General features: G+C 40.0%; 1 protein-coding gene across 5 annotated transcripts in view; it reads left to right on the top strand.

Moving 5' to 3' along the window:
• The window catches only part of SMARCAL1 (SWI/SNF related, matrix associated, actin dependent regulator of chromatin, subfamily a like 1), a 32077-nt gene that overhangs the window by 15244 nt on the left and 4391 nt on the right, over positions 1-12442 (top strand). For 4 of the 5 annotated variants that reach the window (XM_066190191.1, XM_066190189.1, XM_066190190.1 and 1 more), the window contains exons 10-12: positions 7459-7599; positions 9827-10045; positions 10831-10901. In XM_066190191.1, coding sequence (XP_066046288.1) covers positions 7459-7599; positions 9827-10045; positions 10831-10901 — 431 coding nt within the window. The remainder of the gene's footprint in view (positions 1-7458; positions 7600-9826; positions 10046-10830; positions 10902-12442) is intronic. The other variant, XM_066190188.1, reaches the window with a different exon arrangement.

Below are 12442 nucleotides of genomic sequence, written 5' to 3'. Positions count from 1 at the left end.
TTACTTCTTGGCACACAAATTGCTGCTGTGTGTCAGAATGGCATTGCCTAAACCCTTCCCTGGTTTTAGAGTTCTAAACTGTTACTGCAGGCTTCCAATGTATATTTGTGTGGCTGAGGCTTAGGAACATTCCTGCTGGTCACATGCACAGAGCCACTAGGAAATGGTAGAATGTGAGATTAGTGGGACAAGTGGCCCACAGAAGGGAAGCAATAGTCAATTATAAGATACCAGGAGAAATGTAAATTCCAATGTTTGCCTGTTGTCCTGGGATCAAAGAATCAAACTCACCCTGGTAGCCTCTAACAGATTTAAGTTGTGGGTAGTTTCTAGACACTGCAGGGTCTTTGCATTAGAAGAAGGTAAATGCAATTCCTCTTCAGCAATTAATCAGCAGTATGTATAAAGAGAAGATGTGATCTGTGATGGCTTTATAGCAACCAACTTTAATATGCAAGATTCTTAATGGCATGCTGAAGATGGTTGTCCTTGAATAACTTGGTTGTTCTCCTTAAAGGCCTGACTCATATCTTCTCTTGGTTTTCAAATCACTTCAGGCTTTTAATGTTTGGAAACTTAAGTAGGAGGTCCAATTCTGTGAGCAGTTTGAAATACAGTAATTAGTGTGTATGTCTGAAATTGTGGAAAATAACAAATTCGCCCTCATTTTGAGCAAAATGCTCAAAAAGCATCCTTTGCTACTTGAAGCTTTGTAAGGATCAGCTTGTCAAAATTATATGTAGGCTGGAAGATACAAGAGTGAAAGATGGTAGCTGTTAGGCAGAGGTTAATTGCCTGTATGCACTTCCTGAGAATTTATAGTTTTATGCTGTCACATCACTGGTCTTAAAAAATTGAGAGCTGACGCTTCTGAAACTGAATTTCAGTCTTCCCAAAGCATTAAGAGTTTCATGTTCATATTGTGCATAATCTCACCTGCAATGAGCATTGCAGTACCGGATGTTTTCTGTTAGATGTTCAGGTAAACTCTGTTTACCTGGTTGCTGACTAAAATTTCTGAAGTATTTGCTGTAATAGCCGTTTTTCTTCTCTCCTTGCTTTCCAACATAGGCATTTTGCTCTAAAACTATCCCCTTTGGCAGCTGTGTCGTCAGCTCCTAATGAGTGATGCTGTGGTCACTACTGGCACAACATATCACATCACACCAATGTTTTTGTATTTGAAAGAATTGCCAGAATATTAGGAGCTTTCATCACTTGAATACTGAATTTAACAATTATACTGTGTGATACCTGCAGTGGGGTAGAAATGGGAGTTTTTCATTATTTTATGTGATACCTTGAAATTACTGAATAAGGGGTGTGGCTAAACACACTGCTGAGGATAATATTCTTATTCTTGCCTTCTCTATCTTAGAAGGATTTGAGCAGCAATAGGGCTCTTAGAAGAGACCAGAAAAAGATGTAACCGTAGGCAAGTCCTTGAGACGTAAAACTGCTTCAGTACTTCAGTCCCTGCCTTCAGGTCAGTGCAGCTGTGCCAGTGCTGTAACCAGAGCCCTTGGAGCTAACTCATGCCTTACTAGTCTACCTTCTAAGCATTGCCACTTCTAACTTTTAGCATAATACTACTTTATACTATTGGAAATGGCCATAGTTGCTGGTATTTCCTGTGAGGATCTCAATGTCCTAAAGCATAAAAGCTTGAACTGACTTTTAGGGACAGAAAAAAAAGAAATCTACTTGGAAATGTGATCCTTACATGCTGCAAAGATTTATGAGTCCACAATGACACCGGACAGATCTAAGTTAAAATGTTCTGGAGACAGAAATGTTTGTCAGTTCTATCCATACTTAATTAATTTTTTTTATTTTGATAAGATCTGCTCTTTTGACTTCTCCATTTGAATAATGAATAAAATACATAAATTGTTGCAAGTGTTTATACAGAACTGCACAGTAATTGGATTAAGTTAGTACTTTGATAATTAAGATTACACACCTTGGATATTAGTTTCTAATTTGTCTTGTTAGATAGCCAAACTGAATCTCCACCTCTCAAATCTTTAGCTCATGGTTACAGCATTTAAAGCCTTGTTTTAGTTTTCATATCTGATACTGACCCTTTGCCTTTTTTCTCTCAAAATCCTATCTCCCTGTTAGCAGACAAATTCAACAAATATAAAACCACCACACAAATAGTACCATAACTCAAACAAGCAAACCTAAACCATAACACCGGTTTTCAAAATGAAGTGGTGTTTTTAGCCATTCAGTCATAATTCATCTTTTCCTGCTCTCTTGTATATTTTGCAGAGCAAGTGTGGTATGGAATTGTCAAGCAAAGTCATGTATTAAACATGTCACCTAAGTCTGCCGGTTGGGAATTTTTAGACTTTTTTTTAATATTAACAAAAGCAAATTTTGTGTGCAGCACTCAGTATCTTTTGTGACATACTTAGCTGCCACCCTGACAGATTCAGAAAAGTTTTACCTGAGACAGAGGAAGAAATTTTTTAATGGCTGGATGTATGCAGTGGCTGTGCTCGCTGCCTCATGGCTTGCCCCAGGTTGTCAGTAGTTTAGAGTAAATATATAGACATGTTATGCCAAACTTACCGTTAGCGGACTGAACTTTGAGAGAAACTTATAATTGCATGAGCAGTAAGGGTGAAATAGTAGCAGTAAGATGTTTAGGCCATATTTCTTATTCCCTTCATATTCCAGTGGATGTGCAAATTTGTGGGTGTGCAGACTTGTACATGGGGGAGAATGCTCTGTCTGCCTCTGTGAAAGGAGGTGGTGGAGTTTGCACACAGTCTGTGTGCATCCCTGCAGAATTATGGAGAAGGTTGGGTTGAAAGCTGTAGTAGAAAACAGTCCTTTGATGTTTGGTCATGTGGCAAAAATTCTGCTTTCAAAGTCAGCCAGCTTTCACACCAGCAGGTCTATGCTGGCAGCTGCCTGAGATTTGTCCCCAGCTGCAGCACCTCTCACAGTACTCAGGGGCCAGGGGCTGCTGAGTTCAAAGTGGTTTTTGTGTCTTGTTTCCATGCACTTCAGAGTGAGAATAGCTTCATACTGTTGGGCTGTGGTTGAGTCACAAAAAGGCCTGGCTAGGCCTGGCATGTCCTTCCCCCTGATTCAAAGCTGTGTCAATTCGTAATGGGACCTACTTGTCATCTTGCTGTTTTCTGTAGTTTCATGTTTGGGACTAAGTTGTCCTGGGCATACTGACAATACTGGTTGTTCCCTTTACCTCTGCCCTTCATCCGCTTTCCTCAGAGGCAGAAAGTATCAAGAGTATTACATTTCTTGTAAGCATTTTGTTTTTTCCTTCTAAGATGAGACTGGCTGAGAGACATAAACTTAGGAGAGGGAGTATACATACTACCAATATCCTTAAACCAGCAAAGCCTCAGGGATGTGGATGGAGAAGAAACAAACAAAACCGAAGCTTTTCACTGATCTGTAGTGGGATCTCTTGGGGACCAGAGTGGAAAGGATTCTACTTGTTTTGACCAGCCAAGGTACTGCATGGTCTTTACTTCATGGAGTACTGCAAGGCATGGAAACTAGGGAAGGTTCCAGTGGAAAATGGATGAGTTTTTTTGAAGCATGACAGGAAGTAGTGAAGAATTACATTGAAAACTGAGAAATAAAAGGTACTATCTAATCGAAAATTCCAGTGGCATTAAATGTTCTTATATTCTTTGTGGTCTCTATCAGCATTGCACTCCAACACACGGATAATATTACTAATTTGATTGTTCCCATTGAGCTGCAGTTAATAGTCTGATGCACATCCTGATGTTTGCAGGATTAAAGGTCTTCGGTTTTGTTATGGGAGTCCAAATACACTGTGTGGCTGGAATCTAAAGCCTTTATGCTTGGTGCCCTAGAGCAACTTGAGAATAGTGGAGAGAAACAGGTTCATGCTGAAGGTGGAAGGTGAGGAGGGAAGACAAAAATTTCTGTTTCTGTCACGAAATAAACAGCAGCTGTCTTTAGGTGTTACAAATCTGTTTGGATTAGATAAATAAACCTTTCCTTATTGTCACCTGCTGAGAGAAGGAACTTTATCTTAAAACTGAAGAAGCTGTGGGCCCTTAGGGCTTCATCTTCAGATCTGCTCTTACCTTCCAATTTTTTTTCCTTCTTGGAATAGGAAGGCAGGTTAATTTGTTTCAGTCATAGCTTATCACTGCTGTTTGACACACATTGTCTGTCTACATGTTGGTTAACAATAGGGAAAGTATTTATATTTTTTGGAATAATTACTGTAGGATCATCTTAGGAAATGCAGAGCCCAATCTATTGCCCAAGAAGAGAAACAGACTCCTCAAAGCAGCTGCTACTCCTTCCCTTTATCACATCTTCTGTTTCATCAGGTGATTATTTTATTATGGTCCTTCTCAGATTTTTCATTTTGCAGGATAAGCTATTCTTAAGCTAAGCAGTTTAAAATGACACAGTAAGCAAAAACTGGGGACACGAGTAATTGTACAGCCAGAACCAGCCACACTTATTTTAAAAAGTATGTCAGTCTGATAGCATATGGCAGAGCTCCTGCTGTGAAATTCACTTAACACAGAGACAGTCATTGTATGTTAATGAGGCTCTTTGTGTGTTCAATTATTTGTCTGTCACATAACCCCTTCGCCTCACCTGCTCCCCTTTGAATGGTTGGTTGCTGGGTCTTGACCTCTAAAGTAAGTGCCATCATTTCATAAATTATTCTTTGACTTTCAAAAGTGACTTTTGTAAATGTTTTCACAGCTGTGGAATTAATTCTCGCTGGTGTATTGTGTAATGCTACAAAGCCACATTTGTCTTAGGCTACTTAGTAAATGAGAACTGCAGACCAGGTCTCCACCAGTTCTGTGAACTTCATGCCTAAATGCATGAGCAGCTAATATTAGTTCATCTATGTAGAAATATGTATCATTTGATTACAAGATCTGATTTTGTTAGAAAGTCCTTTCTGGCCCCTGCAATCTTATTTTCTGTGATGTTGTTCCATATTATTGTTACAGACCTTTGAAGAAGGAGGCTACGTGCTCACTCTTGGCAGCACAGAAGGTTCAGCAGGAAACAAGAATTAAGCAGTGATCAGCAGAGACTTCTCTGCAGGAGCAAATCTTTATTGGCATCTATTCAAAATGAGTTGCCACTAGAAAAAGAAAAGGGAATCAAAGCCATTTCTTTCATCCAGAATTTAAGTCAGCCTTCAACACTTGGAAATTTGTCGTCCTAGGATTTTTTTTTTTTCTTCTGTTCTTTCCTGAGCTCCATCTGTCACGGGTTTTAAAACTGAAAGGGACCTTTGGGATAATGAGTTAGACCACCTATGTTCCATGCAATTTTCTGGAATTAATTTCTGAAGTTCTTCACAGCTCTTGTAGAGTTAATGTCTTTGGAGATTTGTTTGTTTGGTTGATTTTGTTGTTGTTGTTGTTATTTTCTTTTATTTTTTTTACTTTTCAGTTTGATTTAAATGGTTAATTAGAGGACGTGTCACAGCCCTTGGTAAGAGCTTGCAGTGGTTGGATACCTTGTCTTTTCAGAAATAAGTTACACACAGCAAAGCAGCAGCTGAACAAGTTTAGAATTCAAATAACCTGTAACTTTGTGATCCTCTCTTTTGACACCTATTTAGGGACTGGGGAAGGAGCCTGAATAATTGTTTTGACTACTGGGGAATTAGTGTTCCAACTTCATCTTGTGCATCTTGCAGGGAACACTCTCTGAGAAGCACGAACCTTGAGAACTGCATAAACCCTTTCAACATGGTTGGGTTTATGTTGCATTTATTATGTCCCTGGTCTGTTTTGAGTGTGTTCTTGCTTTAGCTTGATCCAGAGTTTTCTTACATGAGATGTCTGTCATCCATGCCTTCATGCTTCCCTTTTTCTGGCAGTTAACCTTCTGTTGGTCCATGAGGAACAAGTTTAATTTGGAGGTTTCTTGCACTTGTGGGACTTGCTTGTCTTGCTTTTCCACAGATTTCTCAGGGTAGTGTCAGCTTCCTCTTCAAAGGTTTCTGCTAGGTGTCAGATACTGTCTAGGTTCTGTTCAGTTGTCCTCTAGTGTTACTTTAATTTTAAAAAATGATCTAATTTCTGCTTGATCACTGTTTTGTCATGGGATCTGGTATCTCTGGTCCCTGTGACACCTTCCTCTTCTGAGTAGCATCAGCACCTGTCTTGTGCAAACTCTCACCTTCTGACATGCTCAAATGTTTGACCTCTCCTCTTACTTAATTCAGTAACTATTCTGCTGTTTTAAATGTTTATGGAAATTGTCTGATCCTGGTGGTGATCACATATCCCTCTGGTCGGTTTAATAGGGATTATTCAAGAAGGCAAGTCCCACCTTGATCACAGCCTATATAAAAATAGCTGATAGAGTCTTGAAATTAATTTCCGGAACTCTTTTTCCACCAGATTTGGTTGGTAAGTGGATGAAACAGCTGAATAGATCTGGGTGACTTGTTGATCTCAGTGAAATGATAAAAGAATTTAATTTTCTTTTTCATTTAAATGTGAATGAGCTGTTGGTACAGATGTCACTCAACAATCTTTTTGTTATTCTAATGAACCTGCATTAAACCATGTAGGAAATTGCAAGGCACATGTAATTTAACTACAATATGTGAATTTATAGCAGTAGAAATTCATAGCTTATATCCAATAATAGAATTAGATAATAGTGGTAGTATGAAGGTAGAAGTGTATCTTGGAGACTTTAATGTCTATGGTGTAATTTTTTCCCTGACTTCTCAGGAATACCTACTTTAGATCCAGGCTCTCCGTCCTCTTCCTGTCTCCCCTACAACAAATTTTACAGTCTTCTTACATGATTTGTATTTATTCTCTCGTGTTCTAGCATCCAGCCAGCTGTGCCTACACTCACCATTGGCTATCAGATATTCTTCTGGCCCTTCTTCAGAGAGCTTCATTTTTTCCTCCTTGCTAGTGTAATTTTAAAAAAAAATGAACAAAAAAGTAAGAAAAAAGTCCTCCTTCTTTGTATCTCTTCTGCTTTGGGAAAGACAGTCTGCTTATGGCTTGCTGTGGCAGGTTTCTTATGAGAGAATTTATTTTGGAGGTGGGGATGTACCTGCGAGGGTGTGTCATTTTCCTGTGATAGCTGATGCCAAATGAAAAGTGGAGCCAGGCATAAGATACTAATGTGTCTAGTGGGTAAACGGTGATTCAGAAAGTACTGTAGTAAAAATGGATATACCCTTCTTTTAGAGCATGTGGATGGCTATTAAGAAACCATGTGGCTTTTCCTACTCCCTGGAAGTTTGAAGCATTGTCCTTGAACATCTTGAGGCAGTGGTAGCTGAAAGCACCTGTGAAAGTGAAGCACTCCTCCATTTAGGGTACTTTCACAGGGTGGTCTGGGATTTTCTTTCAGGACTGGGGTGACTTCTCAAGTTCTGCTCTGTGGTGAGCTGTATGATAATGATGCCCTGCTTGGTTTTCCCAGGCTGCCAAGAGGGTGATCCTGCTTTCGGGAACACCGGCCATGTCTCGGCCAGCGGAGCTCTACACGCAGATTGCGGCTGTGCAGCCAACCTTCTTCCCACAGTTCCACTCCTTTGGCCTGCGCTACTGTGACGCCAGGAAGGTACTTCTGGGGGAAGGTGACGCACTGGGACTCTGCAAACAACACTGTAATTTTTTTTCACAATGTGGAGGCTTTTTCCTTTCTTCTTTCTGCATGATAATATGTCTTTTTTTGAGAAAGTTTCTCTGCAGAGTAACATTCTGAAAGTTCTTAAGCGGAGGGGGTCTAGATTGTGCAGCGAGACATGAATGCAGTAGTTTCTCTTGCCTTGAAAGCCATGGAAACAAAAATGGGGAAAAATAATCCCCAAACAAATGTGGCCATAACTGGTGAAAGGAGCCTATTCTTATCAGATCTTGCCCCCTCGAATTTTTTAAAGGGGCAGGGTAACTAAGGAGCCTTTAAGCAGCTGCAGATTTGGGCTAATTGATTTTAAAAAAATAGAAAACAGCAAATAAACTAGTTTCTAGTCTTAGTCACTGATCCATTCAATTTAAAACTAGTCTGACTAGATTCTGTTTCAAGATTTTATGACAGAAAATTGCAAATGAAAGTTTGTAATTTTTTATTAATTCAACCTCCCAGTATCTGTACTTTTAACAATGCAGCAAGTGAAATGTCACCTGTTATTTACAAGATATCCCAAGACTGTTTCCCAAAATACATGCTGTGAATTCATTTTTCAAACTGGCTGATGTTGGCAAATATTAGGTAGTTTCTATCTGAGCACATGCTCTTAATTTGTAAGAGTTGGCAGCTCCTGCTAGCACTGTAATAAGTTTACTGACTCATGGAAGATGCTGTAACACTTTAGTAAGAAAATCACAGTTGGACGCATGTGTTCTGGAATGTTACGGATCAAAGCCAGATGCATATTTTGGCAAAATAAATTCCCCTCTCCCCTCCCCTCCTCCACCCCTTAATACAGTCAGTAGCATGACTAACCTTATAGCTAGTATGATTTTTTTTTTTTTTTTGTCTCATGCATTCTAGGAGAGGATGGAGGATGCAGTGAATACTTAGGGGCTTCTTTCTCTTTTATTTCCATTTATGTGTTGTAGCAGTTTTCTCTTGGGAAAGACAAAATCAGTACAGATTTTTAAGGTTAAATCTATTTTATCAATTTATGTAGCTGATCAAGGTGATGAGGCTCCTCACATCTCCATTATATGCATTTCAGGAGGGAATATGTAGTGGCTTACTTTGGATTGTTATTCCAAGACCAGAGGTTGTATTTTTGGATACTGCCAATACTATTTAGAACTAGAGCTGTGAGAAAGATTTCACCGCTCTCTCCACTTCGATTTTCGGTATTCCTGTAGCTGTATTCCCTATATTTACATGTGAAATTGCAGCAGAAAGGTTTCTTTTTTTCCCTTGCTTCACCATTAAAACTGTATTGGTCTCTTCTCTGAAAGACAGTTGTTTGAAAGGTGCTTCTTTTGTGGAATGTACCAATTTTGATGCCACTGTTCTTTCTCAGGGAACAAAAGATAGGCTGGTAGGAGAAGTGATGAGCTAAGCTTAGTTGAACAGGTGTATATTGCCTGCACACAGGATCTTGGAGGATAAGCCAGGTTCAGAGGGGGGTGCTTCAAGGAGGAGTAAATGAATGGCTTGTTCAGAGGAGCTTCCAAGTGATGATGCTTTGAAGAGACAATGTTTGGAGTGATGTCTTCTGAGCCACAGTTTATTTCTGGTTTGCTTGAGTCTGAGCCAAACACAGTAATGGCAGAAATCGAGTATGTCAGGAAGCAGAGCAGGAGTCAGGTCACAGTGGAGCACAGGCAGTTCTGACCTAGCATGTCAGACAAGTGTAACAGCTCTGTAAAGGCATTTGGGTTAAGAATGTTTGTCCTCATGCTGTTAGAGAATATTTTTGTGTCTTTCTGATTAGAGCTGAGATAAATGTGCATGCACAGAACTGCAGTGAGTTCTTTTGGCCTGCTCAAAGCTGCAGGTGGAGAGCAGCAACACCTTGTCGTGTGAGAGGGAATATCAGGGCACAGGGCTGGAGTAGGGATCCCTGCCACCTTTCTGCATAGTCGTCTTCCCTGAACCTCCCTCAGCTCTTGTAAGTAGGAAGAAGGGAAGCTTGTAAGTAACCTTTTCATGTTGAGTGGGTTAGTTTGTATGCTTCTACCTTATTGCCATTTTTGTCAAATCTCCTGCTGACCGTTAAGTTCTTGCCTTGTCCACATTCCCTGGAAATTTATTCTGCTTTTGGATTGTATGCAGCGCAGTCTCTTACAGGTATGACACTAATAACTGCTTTGATCTTTCCCAGATGCCATGGGGTTGGGACTACTCTGGATCGTCCAACTTAACTGAACTGAAAATTTTGCTGGAACAGTCCATCATGATCCGACGTCTGAAATCAGATGTGCTTTCCCAGCTTCCAGCAAAGCAACGCAAAATGGTTGTGGTGGCTCCAGAAGGCATTAGTGCCAAGACCAAAGCTGCATTGGCAGCTGAAGCAAAGAAGATGGCCAAAGCATATGAAACTGTAAGTCAGAAACTTATTTTTGCAATGAGCCATTGCTATTTCATGTGGTTTTATTTTAAAAAACTTTTTTGTGAAAAAGCAGTACCCTGAGTTCCAAGGGTCAGAGCCACACCTCATGTGAAGGCACAGTTTTAAATGAGTGTACAGCACAATCAAAACGAGCTGAGCTTGATTTGCTTTTGATCTAAGTGGTCTACTGTGTCCCTTTGTGTGAAATACCATTTCCTCTCTTTTGTTTTCTCTCTTTTTAGTAATTTCTAACTGTCTTTCATATCCTCTGCCTCTCTACTTACTCTCCTGTCTAGCCTTGTTACCTCATTCAGCCTACAAAAACAGCCTTGTTTGAGTTGTGTTGTGAACAGAGCAGTAGCCAAAAATGTGAAGCGTTTATTTTTTGCTTTTCTTGATTGTTTTCCTTGTATGGGTGGAAAAGGCATGTTCTAGGCTCCTAAGTTGCTAATACAGTTCTGTAAGAACTTTGGGGTTTTTCCTTGCCATTTTAGTTGGGACACGCTTTCTCAACTAAAACTGCACTTGTGATACGCTTGTCATCCAACTGGTAGGAGTTGAGTGGGAGGTAGGAAGGGAGGTGTCAGGGCTGTGTATCTGCAGTACCTAATGGTGAGTAGGAGACTTCCCTTCCCGGCCTCTATTGTTGTGCTTTTTTAGGCTGACTTTTTTCCTAGCAAAGTGTTTACTGGCAGCAGCAGAAACACCAGATCTGTAAGCAAGAAAGAGAAAAGGCATTTTTGAGACTCAAATTTGTTTATGTCTTCCTTCTACAGAAACAGCAGCAGAAGGAAGCTCTTCTTGTCTTCTTCAGCAAAACAGCAGAAGCTAAAATCCGCTCAGTCGTGTAAGCTCCGTGTCACTGCTTCATTCTTGCCCAGTAAAATGTGGTTTTCTGCTGAGAACAGGGAGACAGTGCCTTTGAGATAACAGTGCAGGGACATGAAGCATAGCCTCAAGTCAGTCTAGAAAAACTTGTTTGTAATTACAATGGCACTAAACGTTTTCTTCTCTTGGGGTTCTTTGGCTGAGTAAGTCTTCTAATTTCATTCCAGATGCAAATCTAAACTGTCATTTGAACCATTTAAAATGACTTTGTGTTTGGGACTAGGATCAAATTCCCTGGTCTGGACCCTTTTTCAAACTAAGAAGCGGGGGAATAATGAAATTAAAAACATAAACTGAATTTCAGAAAACAAATGCTGCAGTTCTGCTGCAGCAGGAATCCTGAACCAAAAAGCTTATGAGATGGGCAGAGCTTTAGTTGCTTTAGGAATCACACAGCTCCTATTGAAGTTCTTGGCTCTTCCACAGGGCTCACATGGGATCTCAGTAAAAGTTTTGTACCACAGGTGTGCTTTTAACTCTCTCTTCCCTGGAAGTAATTTCTTTCTGTGCCCTTTCATCCTTTGCCTTTTTGCTGGAACTGCAGAGGAGTTGCTTTAGGTCATAGCATAACTTTCTAATAGGTAGTATGGTAATAATATGAAAATGGTTTACTTTCCACAGCTCTCTGAATGTAAGGACCAACTGATGTGCACTGTGTGATTTCACAGTCATAGACCTTGCTGCAAAATTTGTTTGGCACAGAACTGCACTTCATAGTCCCAGCATTTATTTCTGTAGAAGAGTTTCTTCCTTTTATGTTAGTGAACAGTTAGAAGACTTTCTTCTTTTTATTTCAGTTGCAAGTGTGAACTGAATATAAAACCATAAAGTGCCATTTATTTGACTTTCCTGTAGGAAGTAGTCCATTTTTTCCTGGGGTTTCGTAGTATTTAAAATATCAGTTACTACAAGTTGCTAAGGTACAGTAGCATCTAACCAATGGTACTGTCCTATCATCAGCAGCACTTTCCGTGTCCTATCCTTAATGACTTACCTTCCATTGTTTCCATTGAAATGACTTGTCATTTGTTAAATAGAATGTGGGAATGAAATATAAAATAATTATGATGTGTTGGTTGGCATCTGCTTACTACTCTGAATGTTTGCTTTGATATTTGTTTTAAAATACAGCAGTCCCACTTCTCTCCCAGATTTCTTTGTTAAAAATACTGTCATGTCATGGGGATCTGGATGACATGAACCCTGCAAACTGCTAGGAGTCCTTCTTGGTCCTTTGTAACAGTTGCTGCTGACCTAAGATGTGTTGACTTTAGCAAAGGTCTTGGTATTCCTGATCTTCTCAACAACTTTTCTGTTCCAGAGAAAAAAAAAAAGGCCTAATCTGCATGGGCTTATAGGCGTTCCTCAGGCTCCAGTTAACCTGACTGTAATACAGGTTGCCACGTAGAAGTGCGTTCTGTAGCTGTGCTGCTAGTACATGGGAAAAGCTAGATGTTTCCATTTAAGTCCTTTAAAAGGAGTCTTGTTGCCTCTCATTGG

This window comes from Chamaea fasciata, unplaced genomic scaffold, assembly GCF_029207755.1.
Source record: "Chamaea fasciata isolate MVZ Bird 193981 ecotype frontalis unplaced genomic scaffold, bChaFas1.0.hap1 SCAF_8, whole genome shotgun sequence".
Lineage (NCBI taxonomy): Eukaryota > Metazoa > Chordata > Aves > Passeriformes > Sylviidae > Chamaea > Chamaea fasciata.
The sequence above is the reverse complement of the archived record's forward strand: the minus strand, read 5'-3'. Positions and strand labels throughout refer to the sequence as shown.